This window comes from Meleagris gallopavo, chromosome 3 (genome assembly GCF_905368555.1).
Source record: "Meleagris gallopavo chromosome 3, MGAL_WU_HG_1.1, whole genome shotgun sequence".
NCBI classification, from domain to species: Eukaryota; Metazoa; Chordata; class Aves; order Galliformes; family Phasianidae; genus Meleagris; species Meleagris gallopavo.
The window spans coordinates 27,364,887-27,380,972 of record NC_139406.1 but is presented as its reverse complement, the minus strand read 5'-3'; the positions used below and the strand labels follow the sequence as shown (position 1 = coordinate 27,380,972).

The 16,086-nt window shown below is 41.9% G+C and overlaps 1 protein-coding gene across 5 annotated transcripts in view; it reads left to right on the top strand.

The window, feature by feature from the left end:
• Window positions 1-250: 250 nt before the first annotated feature.
• The window catches only part of COBL (cordon-bleu WH2 repeat protein), a 160,343-nt gene continuing 144,507 nt past the window's right edge, over window positions 251-16,086 (top strand). Inside the window, exon 1 of one of the 5 annotated variants that reach the window (XM_085220502.1) lies at window positions 251-611. In XM_085220502.1, the coding sequence (XP_085076628.1) occupies window positions 568-611 (44 nt within the window). In that variant the 5' untranslated portion in view covers window positions 251-567. The remainder of the gene's footprint in view (window positions 612-16,086) is intronic. The other 4 variants (XM_085220501.1, XM_085220504.1, XM_085220507.1 and 1 more) reach the window with 4 other exon arrangements.

Here is a 16,086-nt window from a genome sequence, read left to right as displayed (position 1 = left end):
TGGGGAACATGCAGTGCTTTTGACACGGCTGAGGCATTAAGGTGCCGCCGGCCCCGCAGGCAGCGGAGTGACAGCTTCGCCCGCGCCGTGGGCTGAGGAGACGGTGCGCGTCTGCCGGGACGCCCCGCAGAAGCCTCCATTCCCCCGCCAGTGCGTGGGCGGCGGGGGCGGCCGTGTTTGTGTTTGTCCCGGGCGCTCACATGGAAACGGCTCCGCGTGCGCCTTCGCCCCCGCACGGGCCGGTGAGAGGGGAGCGGTCAGCTGCGCAGTCACCCGCCGCTCCCCGCCCCAGCGCCCGCAGGTAGGAGGGCCAGGCTGAGCAGTCACAGCTCGGGCGGCGAGCTCCCTCCCTCCTTCCCGCCGGGCTCCCGCCCCCGGCCGGGAGTACCGCCCGCCGCAGAGCGGGGAGCGGTAACTTTGCCCTTTCCCCGCCCTGCCAGCGGCTGCGGGAGCGCGGCCGGGCAGGGGGTAAAGCGTGCGGGCGTGGGGAGACGCTGCTCACTCGGTGCCCTCTGTTTCCCTCTTCGACCTTCGCTCCTCCTCACGCCGAGACCCTTCAGAACGCTCATGGAGACCCTCGTCCGCCCTACGGCCGGCAAGCCGCCCAGCGGGTAAGTCAACCCCGAACCCCCGCCCCGGCTTCGTTCTCCGAGCGGGCGCCCTCGCTGCCGGCAGGTGCCGGGGCCCCGCCGTGCCGCCCGGCCCGGGCACGGGGCGCGGGAGTGGGGCGGCCCTGGGGCCGGGGTGCGGGCTCGAGGCCGCTGGGCCGAGCGGGCGGCCCGAGTGGCAGGAGCGAGTGGGCGAGGGGTTGCAGAGGGGCGGGTTGGGACCGGTAAGGAAGCGGCAGCGAGGTGGGATCGCTTTGGTAGGAGCCGGGAGTAAAGCGAGTTTGGGGCTGTGCTGAACGCTGGTGCGGTTTACTGCTCTGCTTCACGCTGCCCGCTCGCAATGAGGAGGACTGCGGTTGGTTCTGAAGTTGTTTTTTTTTTTTAATTTTCGTTTGAAGTCCCAATATTTATGTTATAAATTCACTTAAATAAAAAGCAGCATTAAAGTGCGTGCTTGAGGGGTAGCTTAGCTTTTTGATTTTTAATCTTTAATTTCCATCGTTTTTTTATTTGATGGGAAGCCTTGTAGTGAGTGACTCAAAATTAGAACAGGGGGCAGTGAGTGAAGAAAGATGCCAAGATGCTGCAGTAATAGAACTGTGTGTAGTGTTTCTTGGACTTGGGAGGCAGGGCTGCTTGGCTTTCTCTGTGAGTGCTTTGAAGAATAAGAAGCACTCCTCTCTATGTAATGCTGCTTAAAATCTTGTCCTGTTTCCTGGGTATCCAGAGTTTCATTATAGTTTGGAGTGAGAAAGCTGCTTGTTTGTGCATCTCGGAGCTCAGTAATGTATTGAATAGAACTCACAAACAGGTAGTTTCATTTCTGTGAGCGTGGAGCTTGTTCCACGAGCAGATGGATACCGCATGGATGGCCAGAAGTTCCTGTAAGTGCATTAACTTCAGTTACAGAACTCCCCGTGTAGACCAAGGAGCAGAATCTATCCTAAGGTTACACTGCACTTGGGATATTGTACAACAACATGCTGGTGGCAAGTCTGTTGTGTACTCAGTACTGTCTGCCCTGAGTTCATTTAAGTGCTGAAGTACTCTTGCTTTTCCTTGGAAACTGTAGAATCTTAGCCTGGATGTGCCCATGGAGTCAGCTGTGGATTTCACTGAGCAGTACATAATTCTCTGAATTTCCAACATCAGTATTGGAAATCAATGGGTGTTTGCTCCCTAGTTAGGTTTTATTTGTTCCATGAGGAAATTGACCAGGAAAGCATAGCAAGAGGATAGCTTCTTCTATCCTTGTTACTTCCCCTAGGGGTCCAGATGTCAGCGGCATCTGTGAAACTTGTCTGGGAGCATGGATTTTTAGATGTCCGTGGCAGAAATGTATTCCTTTTGCAGCAGAAGAACTGTGCTACGTATTCCCAGCTTGTTGATTGAGTTAGCAGGAAGTTCTGAAAGCAAGGAGTTAAAATGATCCCAGCTTTATAATTTTTAACAAAATTTACGCAGAGCTGTTTTGTCTCTATGTAAATCATTAACAGTAATGTTAAGAGTTTCCCTTGTTAAACAGTGAGCTGATCTAATGTATCATTCAGCATAGTCCAGCAGCTCTGCTGTGTGCACTGCACAGATAAACTGGCTGCATGTGTTCATGGCACAGCTGCTGGGAATTGCACATTTTAAAGTAGGATGCTGATGGGTTTTTGTTTGTTTGCTTTTGTCTTAAATGGCAAAGAAAAAGATGCTGTTTGTGTTGTTGCTGCAGGGTTTTTCCTGTTGCTCTGTTTCAAGAATAATTGTGGACATCAGTCCAAAGAATCTTATTAATGCTAATGGCTAGACATGAGTTTTGTGAAGCTTTATCGAGTTCATAGTGCCTGACTTAGTTAACATTTATTTTACTTTAAGAATGTGAATTTAAGATATTGAATACGTTTAGGTTAGATATTAGGAGGAAGTTTTTCACACAGAGGGCGGTGACACACTGGAACAGGTTGCCCAAGGAGGTTGTGGATGCCCCATGCCTGGAGGCATTCAAAGGCCAGGCTGGATGTGGCTCTGGGCAGCCTGGTCTGGTGGTTGGTGACCCTGCACATAGCGGGGGAGTTGAAACTAGATAAACACTGTGGTCCTTTTCAACCCCGGACATTCTATGATTCTATGAGACTATGAATACTAGTAGCAGAACATGGGATTTGCTCTGTAGCTGTGCAATGGGAGCATGACTGGAAGAGGGAAACACTTGTTGAAAACCAACAGCCTCGGTGCATGTAGCTGCATTTATTTTTGTAGGGAGAGCAGAGAAGAGCCCTCTGAATCTCCTGAACTTTATTGACTGTAACATGGAAAAATTGGCATATGTTGATCGTAAGTGACATGGAGAACTCCAGCTTAAAATGGGGACTTGCAAGATCAGCTCTTGCAAAGGGCAGAGCTTTATTCTCTGTGAGTGCAAGCATCGTCATCCCTCTGGAGTTCACGGCGTATGAGTGCATCTCTGCAATCTGCAGCACAGGGGGGAGAAGTGCCTACATTAAGAAGGCACCCATACAACTTGTTTAGAGTAGGACCTTTATTTCATATACTGCACACTCCTTCCCTGTTTCACAGGATCTTATCACAAATAGAGGCACATGCAAACACACCTGCTTTGCAGTGATTTATCTACTGGACTGATGTGACCGTGTAAGTGAGATAAAGGCTGCAAAACAGCAGTAACATTACATGCTGAACTTGGAAAAGCAAACCCCTGGGTAAAGCGTAAGTCACACATCTGAACGTGCTGAAGCCTTCTCCTTTTATGGTATTCCTTAAGCAAGTTGCACTGTGAAATCATACATCCACCTTTTAAAAAATAAAAATTGAAAATTAAAATAATCAGTGAAAATAATCAGTGTTTAGCATATTACTTGTGATTGCTAAATGGAAAAGCCTGGAGAGGACTACTGTCCTCATAGTCTATCTGTAAATGTCAGCATAAAATAACTTATGCTGTGCCATTTCTCACCTTCAGATGTTACCATGTGTAAGGTATATGGAAACAAGCATGTAATTAACCTTGAAAATTTCCCATTTTTCAACTTAATTTTTCACCTACTTTGTATTATGAGAGACATTCACATAATGTACAGAGTGCTGGATGGCAAAGGACGATAACTGCATGTCACTGTAGGTAGTGAGGTAGAAATGTAGGGTTCTTACGTTGGCAATTCCTTTGCTGGCCAGCTGGAAGGCTGCCACTTACCTGGTGTTATCCTTCATCTTGTGTTCTGGTTTGTCTGTACACCTCTCTTGCAGGATTCAGATGGCGCTCCTATCACTACACACGTTATTGGTACTACCACCAGTGTTAGCCCTGTTCTTCTCTCACACGTAATTGGAATTCAGATTACTTCCTATGGCAGTGGAAATAGATCACATTAAAAACAACAACAACAAAACACTGTGTAAGAGTAGCAGAAGAATTGAGCTTGCATTATGTAAACTGAAATAGGGTGGGTTTTACTGTATTTTGTACCTCTATATGAAGATGACTGTTGACCTGCAAAACATAGGCTAATCGTAAGAATAAGCAAAAGGGTGAGATAAAGCAGTGCAGTTCAATCCCAACAGCTGTTCTTTCTGAATTTTGGTTTCTCATTTCTCCTTTTTTTTTTTTTTTTTTTCCCTTTCTTCTACAAGTCTACTTCTTAAAGAGTTATTTATTTCTGGATTGTCCAGAATATTCAAGATCTGTTTTCACTTTCCCAGTCTCCTAATTGTCTCATTATTTTCTTTCCTACAGATATCCTCCGTATTTTTTCATCTTTCTCTCTTATGCCACTGCTGCCAGTATTGGGTGGAGTTGAACCTTTCCTGCTCTCTGCTGTTTCATATGTTCATGTCTTTTTTCTTGTAATTTCAACTTCATTTCTCTGCAGCTTTTGCTTCTCTAACTTTACATCGTGCTCAAATTTCTTGTCTTCATAAAAGTACTCAGCAGGGATAGCACTGCCTTTTGGTGGGACAGATTACACTTACTGCCCTATCAGGGCAAGTTGCACCAATCACGGTAACTTTCCAGAATACTGCAGTGGATAAAATTTGGGGGAGGGAATTTGATTACAGTTTAGACCATTCTTATTTGTGCAGTTTTAGGTGATGTTGCCCATAAAGGTAAAAAACAACTTCTTAAATTATTTGGAAGTCAGTTCGATAAATATATGGTGGCTTAGTGTGTAGTGTTTTTTTTTTTGTTTGTTTTTTTGCCATGCAATGAAGGAATTAGACTTTTCATGAATATATGTATATAGTCTTTAACATCTGTTGTGCTTTAAGTATGCATTAAGACTCAATGTCATGGACTTGAATTGTTTTAGAAGCATTTATGAAGGCTTCCTAAGAACATTCGTCTAATAAATAAATGGACTTAGGGAGTCCATGTTATATAGGCAGACATGCAACCATGCTTACATGGCTTGTTTCAGAGCTGCCAGGAGGCCTGTGGCAGAATTGGAGAAACAACTCTCTTCCCCTGAATCCCAATTCAGAGCCTAAACAAGCCTTCCCCTGTGCTTGGCTTTTAGCTACTCTCTCAGCATCAGCAAACACTTGATTTTCTGGCAATGACAATGTTCTGTGCACTGCAGCTTTTTGTGGTGCTTTGCCGTTGTCATTTCCATAAAATTGACAGCTCTGACACTTTAATGCTTCTTCTAAGAGACTGAAAGGTCTTTAGAAATGTATTTTTGCTTGGTGGGCTAAGCCGGCTCCTGCATTAGAAGCCAGGAATCAAAAAAGGCTTACTATCTCTGTTTCCACCCGTATTTGTGACCTAAGGATCTTTTAGAAGTAGCTGCATTTCCAGATAGTGGATATTGCAGCACATACTAATCCTCTTAATGTATAGGGCATTTCCAGAGCTATCAATTGCCCCATGAGCTGGGCTGCTTATCATTAAATAAAGGATCCTGGGAATAGTGTATTGTTGTCATAGTTTCAGCGTTACAATGCCAGCAATGTGCCAAGAAGTGAGTCAGAGGTTGAGTGGCAGGGCAGTGCGGGGATAGCTGCTGCACACAGTGCCCAATGCCTGCTTTTAGAACCTTGGCCAGAAAGCTTTTAGCTTTCATTATTCCCCAAGCTGAAAAGCTGCATAAAACACTGAGTGTTTGTTTTGTTTCATCAGGGATGTGGGGGAGAAAGACACCTAAAGTGGTTTTAATGGACCTTTTTTTATCACTATGGTTTCCAGATAGGGGGAGTATATTGGACCAAAAATAATAGTAATAATTCTAACTGTTGATCCAATAAACTCATTGTGGTATTCAGCTGTGTTTCTTGTGTTCCTTGCAATGTATTGCATGGGAAGAGTCAGCAGTCTCCTGTGATCACACCAGTGATGGCACTGTATAACTTTCTGTAAGAATCAAAAAGTGACACCACACTGATAAGTTATATTTTATTAAAGGCGATTGAGCTGTGCCAAAGTTAGAAGGCAGGTCTGTGAGTTTCTCTGTGTTACGGTGATATATGTAAAATGGCACAGCCTGCTAAAGTATGATGGAGATTCTCTCACCTAATAACCAGCAGCCAGGCCATTTGGGAACTAGCTTACAGAGAACCACATACAAGGACCTGCTGTGCATGGGAGGGGTGAAGGTTTATCCTGCATTAACTGTTGCTACACAAAATTTGCCAAGACCACCTGAAAGTCCCCTTTGCTTTGAGTAAAAGCCAAAAAACCATAAGCTTCTTGTATTCCCAAAGCTATTGTGTTGAAATCGGTGTTTCTGTTCCAAGCCCTAACAACGATGCCAAAGCCTGAAGAAAGTTGTCCTACTGAGCTATTCTGGTTTGTGGTGCTAACAGTTAAAATCCCCCTTACCCAATAAAATAAGCAGAGTCGCACTGCTGGCACGGAGCTTGAGCACAAAAATTACATTTTATGTTATCAGTGTTTTAAATACAGACGTACTGTGAAGTTTAACAGCAAGCACCAGTCCAGAAGCACTTCATCAGATAACAGTTTCTACCTGTTTTCAGTGAGGACAACTAACAAGCAGTACCATTCTCTATTCACCACACCTGTTTTCCATTGCTGTATGTTGTTTGTTTTTTTTTTTAAATGTAAATGCATGCTGAGCCAATCAACTGCTACTGAAATGCCATCATTATTTTGAGCCAGCAGAGTGGAACTGTTATTTTTCCACAGGTGATAATTAATTACGTTTCTTTCAAGTTCACACTACTATATAGAGTTTTAAATTGAGTAACATTGCTGGTTGATGAGGTGCTTTCTAAATTTTCAAACATTGCTTTAGTAAGCACATGTGCCTCCAACTATATTAAGATGATATGCAAGTTTTTTATATTGGTTGCGTATCATCTTTTGTTTCCTCTGAAAAGGCAATTTTTTGTTTGGGGATAGACTGCTGGGTTTCTCCTCGATATTTGTGCCAGCTGGTGGTAGGAGATGGTGTCATGACGACACAAGGAGCAGCTTGGCCTCTAGGGCTGAGCCAAGGTCCTCATCTTGCTGTCTATGGAGGAGGTGCCAGATGTAGGAAGGCCTCTGTCAAAGCCGACTTCTCCAAAGCTGTGAAGAGTTCAATTTCATGTTGTCTACATGACTTTAGCTTTAAAAGCACACTTCCTTATTCCCACATCACACACAGTGGGGCATGTTGTTGTGATTGCCCCCAAGATCTCTTGGGAGCTGTGGCAGCATCCTTCCAATGTAAGAGAAAATAAGATCTTTAGAGTGGTAATGATTCTTTTATTTTCGTGTAGGTTATACAGAGTTATTTTAGGGTATAATCAGCTTTTTTTTTTTTTTCTTGCTCTAGTAGGTTCCAAAAATATACTAAATATCCCAAGTTATTTTGGGATAAAAAATTATTTTGTTGTTCTTATTTCTGTGCTTAAGTGACCTTTCCTTCTTTTGTTTTCTTACTTTCTTATGAGAGTTGTTTATTATGTTTATTTTTTGAAGTTACTATCTTGCATATGCAGCAAAAACACCATCTTGATAAATACACAAAGGGCAGCAAGCCTGCTCTTACTGCACGCAGGATGTGTGTTTTCCCTTTTAGTTTTGTGTCTCAGTTCTGTAAGGGCAGTCTCCAAAATCAATCTATAGTTTCAGCCAAATTTGGAGGAAGAAACTTTCCTCTCCTGTATTCTTCATATATCTTCTCTTGAAGCAGTATTGTATTTTTGTATTTCTGAACAGTGTCACAGTGGTTCTGGACAGTGATAAGGGAATATCTTGGTCTGGCTCCAGATTTCTGCTTTTTTTTTTTTTTTTTTCTCAGTGTGTGTGTATATATATACTATTTAGTATCTTCTCTTGGTACCAAGCCTACGCTTTCCAAAGCCTACACAGATACCAAAGAAATTACTCCTCGTTTCTCAGGGGATACATCTCATGTTTCAGGATCAGTGCTGTTCTGATGACCGCACTGTGTTGTGCTGACAAATCTCAGTTATTGAGACTTTCTCCTTGAGAAGGATACCAAATATTGGCTTTTGGAGTGATTAAAATCCTGGAGTGGTGACACCTTCAGGTCTTCCCAACACTGATTCTACAAATTCACTGCGTACAGTTACAGCTAGGTCAGACCATGTTGCTGCATTGTAATCACAATTATTTATTTTGCTTGCCTTTAACTACCTCTTTTTCCTTGCCTGTGCTGAACCGGAGAATCATTTGGTCATCTGATAGCATGCAGAGCAGCACAGCATGCAGAAGTAATGCTCTGGTGCCTGGTGTCCATAACTGCGGGCCTTTTGCGATGTGTGTTCTTTTTGTGGCCACTTTGCTGCTTCTTGAGGACTGCTGAATGCCATGGCTCCTTTTCTGGAGGGAGGCATACGGGCCTGATTTCCCATCCCAAGCTCTATCTGCAGGCAGGGGAGCTGCCTGTCCTCCCATGGTGGTCCGTGTGCTGGGCTGTGTTTGGCTTGGACATCACTCGACAACTTAATACAGCCTTAAATCAAAGCTTTGATTTAACACTGGAGTGTATTTTTAATTCTAGTCTTAAATTAGTAAATTGAAGAACCCTGTTGTCATGTCAAGTCTGTTATTCCTGAGTGTGTATTAATGCAACATTACTTCCTTCTTACCAAACCTGGGTTTTCTATTTTAAGACAAATCTACATGTGATGGATGGAGTCTAGCATCAGACACAAAATATAAAAGAAATGAAAAAAGACAGTAGCTATGTCTCGCCTTTTACATGGGTAATTACAGAACATAATTTAAGTTAAATTAAGATATTTGTGGATTTTACAAATTGCTATGTACTTAGGAGGATAAAAAGTTAAACTGCACTTCTAACTAATAAACTTAGTTGGTTTTTTTTCTCCATCCCATTCAATTTTTGCAGATTGTACCTTCTGTGTAGATTTAGAAAGAGACTCTCTAAGCACAGACCTGGAACTGTATGCTCATGATTAAACTATTTCGTGATGAAAGTAAAATTGCTTTTCTCCTTAACATTTAAGCAGTTAATATGGTTAACTATATTCTCCTTCCAGCTCTTGTTTGGACTTGTAAGAAACAGGAGAACACCATCCTGAAAATGCAGGTAGTTATTCTGCAACTATTACGAATCAATCAATCTCACAAGTATGAAGAAAAAAATTAGTCTTCTAAGGAAAATTTATTATACCTTTGGAGAAGAATTCTTCTTTCTGAAGAAGACAAATTATGTATGTTAGAAATAATGACAGATCAGAGACTTTTACTGTTTATTTTTTTTTTGGTAGTTCTATTTTGCAGTAAATAAGTAGTGGTTTTAGCACTTGATGAAAGGGTGAAGATGCAAGTTCTTCCTCCATCCCCCCACCCTCCAGCTATATTATTTCTTGTTATTTCGTTCCATTTTTTAAAAAGAATTAGTTTCCTCCACCATTATATAAAACAAACCAGGGCCTTAAATATATGTATATTCATTGTATTTATCAGTGTAATTTTGCACAAAGAGAGAAGTAAGGGCTGGGCAGAGTCAATCCATGCCTGTGTTTTTTTGACCTCAGTTGGGGCAGAGAGTGAATCTTCTTGTACCTGCCAGGAAATGAAGCTCAGCCACAGCACTGATTGATTATTTAATGCAATATTGAATAATGGGGCTTTGGTCGGCTGTTCTGGAGTAGTTTCAATTTGTAGGACCCGCTCAGTGGGGAGGAAAGAGAGCGCATCCACGTGCCTGTTGGCTCAGGGCACGGAGAACTGAAATCCCTGCGTCTGCTGCTGTGCGACGGATGTGGGAGAAGGACCAGCACAGAGTCATTCCTGCACGTTGGGGCTGGCTGTAGGCACTCACTGCCCATGCCTCTTTACCGGGGCTCTGCTTTGTAGTTTGTGTTTGTTCTCCACTTGTTTTTCTTTATTTGCATGATAATGAACTTTAGAGTGCTGTGTTTCCACGAGTATTTTACAGCAAAAGATCTTTTAGATACTAACGATATGTTGCTCAAATTGGTTGAAGATAAGGAGGTCAGTTTTTTCTGTTATTGCTCTTGTTCTTTTTACAGGACCGGGGTAGCGTTCACTTTTGTTTTTTAAAAAAGCCCACAGCTTGTCATGACATTGCCCCAGCAGTATTTAAGATGACTGCTCATCCATATCATTGTTTATTGTTTCTCATTGTGTGTTCTCAAATTAGCCATAGTTATTTTGGAATGAAATCCCTTTACATTCAAGCGGTTAAATTCCATACTTTCTTCTATTAAAAATGGGATCCAAGTCTACGGGAAAGTATTTTACAAACATAAAACTGCCTGAAGTATAAAACCTGTTTATACAGATACCTTGGGTTTCTTGCCATGAAAAGCACCGTAAATTCCCCATTCTGATTCATTTTCATAAGGAGTTACTTGGAAAGAAATACTGTTTGCAGTGCATTGCCAATTATTTATATTACTAATTTGCTACCTGGGAATAATTTCTGGTTTGGTTTTTTTTGTTGTTGTTGTTTGGTTGGTTTTTTAAGTTTGGTGTAGTATTGAACTGAAAGAAGTCTTAAATTGCCTGTATATTGCAGTTTAGCTTAAATTTACCTGGGAAGAAATTAACAGTACTGGATACTTTGTCTGTGTGCGGGTGAACTTTTCTTTAAAAGTAACGTATATATGAACAGTTCTTAATCTTTTCAAATCTATATTGCCACCTACCTTTATGATTAGAGGATAAACAATTCTGTGCAACATATAAAATGCAGAGAACTGTGTTCATGTAAATAGTCTCTGTCTGCAGAACTCGGGTGCCAAATGTGAACGCTGGGCAGCACGCATGGTTAGGCAGCCTGTGCATGCCAGTCCCTAATGCAGAAAAACCATGCAGAGTGACCCAAATTCTTCAGAAGGGGCACAATATTCTATTGCTCTGCTTTTGTAAGCCGTCTTTCGTACTTCAGCCTTGTGATTAATCTTGGAGGAAACATCTGGGTTCTTCTCAATCCTGACCACATAGGAACAGACATGTTGCTAGCATGGGGACTAAATTTCTCTTCTGAGCTTGGTCTGGAAGGGCTAGGCAGAGTTACTTGGAAAAAACATGTGGAAGCTCAAATTGCAAACAAACCCCACATGCTCTGTTTAGCACCTGGCTGTACGTGTGCAACAGTATTCAAATATCTATAAATCTTTCATTAGCATTATTTATATTAAGACAAAAGCCCAAATCAGCAACAGGGGGTTTCCTGTATTAAATTGCTTTCACCGAGCATTATTTAAGGTTGAAATGTTAAAACTGTCTAGACTTTTCTTAGTTTTCTGTGCTACTTTTACCTTTTACCAAGGGTACCACAACTCTGTAGTGGAAAGAAAACCAGTAAGTGTATCTGGTGATCTGGTGATCAACTGTACCAGATTGATGCAGCTGAGAGTAAAAATAGTATTATTTTCTAGCAGCGAGATAAATGTTTGTATAAAACTCAAGGATCTTGACTGAACGAAATGAAGACTTTATGAATCTGTAGTGCTTGTGATTTGTACCGTAACGAAAATGCCTCCGTTCTTCCTAATTAAGTTAAGCAGCCGTAGAGATACTCATACGGGACTTGTTTGGGAAAAGGATGATTTATCTCTTCTGGGCTACTTTGTGTGTTTCTGGTGAGTAGTATATGTACTAGATGGTATTGGTTTAAGGAAGGATGAGAATATTTAGGTGCTTCATGCACAGTTTGCAACTGGTCTCTGTGAGATTTTGTGCCGTGGCACAAAAGTGAGTGAGTAGCTGGCATTGAGCTGACTTACTGCTCTTAGAAGGAAGTATATTCTTTCATCTTACTGCTTTGGTAGGCTCCCTGGACATTTGAACGCAAGCATGTAACTATTTTAGGATTCTTTGCAAACTTCAGCTTATCTCTGAATGATTAATAGTGTTTGTTTCACATGGAGTGTCAGATAGAAGATTAAACTCTGGATAATATGTATTGAATAATATTGAAAGAAAATGCTTTGGCAGAGAACTTTGCTTCCAGAGTCAGTATGTCTACGAAATTACGTGGCTGTTCTGTTCCTTTCAGGTTTGGTCATTGGACCATTTACATCTGACAAGTGCAGAGTCCTAGACGGATTTTATGAGGATGATAGTCTGAAAAACTGTGCAAGTTATCGATTGTAAAATTTGCTGTACTTGAGGAAATCAAGAGTTTTCTGATGAAGTTCCGATTATTCGGAGAGAAAAGCAATACTATGAGTTGAAACAAAATTTGGCAGGTGGCTTGTGTTTCTCACAATGCATGTGGGAGGCAAGGGCCAAGGGATACATACTTCACTTTTACTACTGCCTGAGTGCAGCCATGCAGACATTTGATGCAGTCTCCCAAATCACGTGAAATTCTGCATAGCCTTGTGTACGAGACAAGACTCAGACTTCTGTGTGGTCAGTGTCTTGGGTAAGGCCAATAATGTGTGCAGATTTCAGCAGTTGATGGAGTTTAGGTGTTTGCAGTTTTAAGAACAAATGGAGAAGAATCTTGAAGAAAACGTTTTTTTCCCTTCATAGTGAAGTTTATTGTTTCTAGCCTCTTTTGCAAACTCTTTTGCAAGTTTTTAATTTTGATAGAAGAGTAGAAATGCATCCTTGAATTTACAGCTGCAGTAAAGTTATTGCTGCTCAGGGGCCAGGATTTAAAGGAGCTGGAAGGAACCCCCACTGTCCCTGCTTGTCTTGTGTCTGATTTTTGCCTACTCCTTGGTCCCTCGTGTCCCCTCTGCAAATCACTGCTTGTAACAGGGTTGCCACTCAGGTGGTGACTTACCTGGCCTTTGGTGGCCCAAACGGCTTGCAGCCTGCTGGCATAAGGTCTCACAGCCTGCAGGACCTATGAGGACCCAGCTGGGCACGCGGTAAAGGTACAGAATCACAGCCATTTATGTTGGAAGAGACCTCAAAGATAATCTAGTCCAACTGTCAACCCATCACCACCATATGCACTAAACCATGTCCCTAAGTGTGTTGCTGCATTAATCTCTTTCTTTAAGCTAGTTCTTGTCCTCTTTCCTGACATTTTTCAAGCCTCCATGATGATCTTGTCAAACCAGGGATTCGTGTCCTGCAGTAAAAGAGGGGGAAAAATGTGTTCTCGTAGTCTGTTTGCAGTTCTTTTAAAGCTTAAACAACCTGGGTGTATTCTGATAGGCACCTTTGCAATTACATAAAATTGATAACAAGCCATATGTCCTCTGGCTGCAGATCTAAATATTGGCATCGACTCATTTATTATGTCTGAGTACACCTCTGTGTTTGAATCAGCCTGTAATTCATAATGTGCTGTCATTATTATAGCTTGCGTAAATAAATGTATTCTATTAGAACTGACTAGCTAATAACGCACTGATTTTTTTACAGTGAAAAATGTTTTCCTTTTTAAGTAGCATTTACTGCTTCATTGCATTAATTTCTGTGTCACTAAGGGGTTCAATGTCTATGTACATATTCCATGAATAGAGTTATGGTGGTTTAGTACTTCAGAAAGTTGGTTGTTTTTTTTTTTTTTACCTCATCACAAAACCTAATAATCAAAACAAGTGTATGTTGTGTAACTTTGAGACTATTATATAAGCTGTGAAGTTCAGTTCTAGTCGTGAAATGAAGACGCAGAGCGTACAAAGAGTAGGGATCTTTTCATCTACAGCACAGACGCAGTCTGAAGAGAAAGCGCGCAGCTTTTCTGGTGGCAGATTCATTTCCAGATGAGTTAAAAGTAATGCTTTAGTATCTGAATCCAAATCAAACAAAAATGTAGTAACAGGAGGTTTTTCACTTTATACAGTAAATATATATAGCATATCTTGCATGCCTTGGTTTCATATTGAAGAAACCCTACTTCAAATAAGCGGCAGCAAATTGCTTTTTTGAGAAAGGGCGGGGGAGAAGAAGTATCTTTTTCCCTGGATAAAGTTGCAATATAAAAAGTTTTTTTCCTCTGATCTTTCTTGCAGTGGCTAAATCAAGAAGACGCTGTCTTGAAAAGTCTGATTTGTGTTTTTTTTTTTATTTTTTATTACTTTTGACTGGATTTTATTTACCTACTTAATCTGAAGCGTGCCGCCGCCTTACCGTGTGAAGTTGCTGGCTGTTTCTAAATATACCCCTGTATTTCAGAGAGGCAAAGCCATGCGTGAGTACTACCCATTCAGAGCAGGCTGCTGGGGCGGGGAGGTACCCACTGGTAACCTGAGAACATGAGCAGATGCTAAATTAGCAGCTGGATCGTTAGTAACGTGTCTGCAAATGTCTGCTGGGAAATGATCTTCCTGGGACTTATGTGGCGTGGGTGTGCGGGCTGCTCAGAGCCTGGAGAGGAGCTGCGCAGTGCCCTGTGCTCAGATTGTGGGGTGGAGGAGGGTTCCTTGCCCTGCTTTCGTTGAAAGGACAGGCTTGTGGTTGGGCTGGCTTCTTTATTTAGGCGTGGAATCATGAGACTTTTCAGTGACTGCAAATGCAAGGCGATTGCCAGCTGCATTTTAGTTGCAAATCAAGTAGAAAATATGAAAAAGACCCATGGGGAAACACGCAACATTAAAAGGGCACCTTTAGTAATCCAGCTTTATCCCAGCTTTATACTGAAAGCTGACGTATTTTGTCTCTCCTCAAGCCAATGATTACATGAATGTATGCGTATATAAGTTACTATTTCCCCATGCATAAACAGGTACAGAAATGACACAGAATAATAGTACATGCATTCTGTTGCCCTAGTTTATGCTGAAAGGTGTTGTGATCTGCCTAATGTGGCTGTACCCATTGCAGAATTGCACTCAATGGATTGAGCTCATCTTGTTCTGAGAGACTGACTAGGATTTTTGAAATAACAAAGGCAAGTGAACCCCCATAAAGTTATGCACACACACATAAGTGCAATTTAATGTACAAAGGTGCGGTGTTCTGGTCAGCTCTCCTCTGCTATATCCATTCCAGTGCTGACTGAAGGTTAGGAGAGGGTTCAGGCTTTGGGGCCGGCAGGGAGGTTTTCAGTGACAGCGTCAGGAAGAGCTCCAGAGGCTGTAAAGATTACTCTGATGGGAGCCCTCTTGTGAGACCCAAGCCACTCAGGTGTTTCAGGGGGCTGGGGCTTCATTCAAGACATTTCTGTTCTGGAGAGGATGAGGAAGAAGGTCTCAAACAACCCCTTCTGTGTTACGCAGTAGAATATTGTTAGTGTGAAGAACATGGAGTATTACTTGATTCCAGGTACGTGACTGGGAGTGGTTTTATTATGGCAAGAGGAAAAAAAAAAAAAAAAAGTTACACTGTGGTAGCTCTTTTACAGGGAAATTAAGGAGTATGATACTTTAATTCCCTTTTGGAGAGAAATTGCTTTTCCATCTTCGTATGCGTGAGTGCAAGTTAGCCTTTATGGAAAAAGAGAGTAGCTTACTGTAAATCCTCAAGACAATACTCCCATTCTGATAGGGATTTAAAACATTCTGCTGGCAGAGCTGCTGAGCTGCATAAATGTGCTGTTGTGCAGCAGGTGGGATGGAAAAGAGAGGTGGCTGGCAGTTCCTTATGATAGCCAACAGCAGCTACAAGCCTTTTTTTTTTTTTTTTTTTTTTAAAGAAAAAGAAATGAGTATCTCTCTCATACAGAGATTTACCAGGATCCTTTTTCACTAGGAAAGATGATTCTTCAGGGTGACACTAGTGTTTGGAGAGCAGTAAGGCTGTTTCTGTGTACAGCTGTAAAGGTTAACCAGCTTGCTCTGTGTTTTCCAGTTTCAGTATTTTTCTAAATGACAGTTCCACGTGTCTTTGTTTTTTAACATATATACTCATTGGCTTTAAGATGAAACAGAAGTCTGCCTGTGCATTGCTCCCTGTAAAATCTTGTTGTTACTCTAATGCAGAATTAATGCAGCATTGAGTTTCTGTCTTCTGTCCTGTTTTGAAGATTTTTGGGTGGTGTCTTGTGTTATTGTTTCCAGTGCTTAACATCAAGCTTAAGTATGAAATTGTGCTCCCAATCTCAGCATGTGAACAGTATATTTATGTTACAGAAGTTTATTTCATGCTGCACTTTCCTGA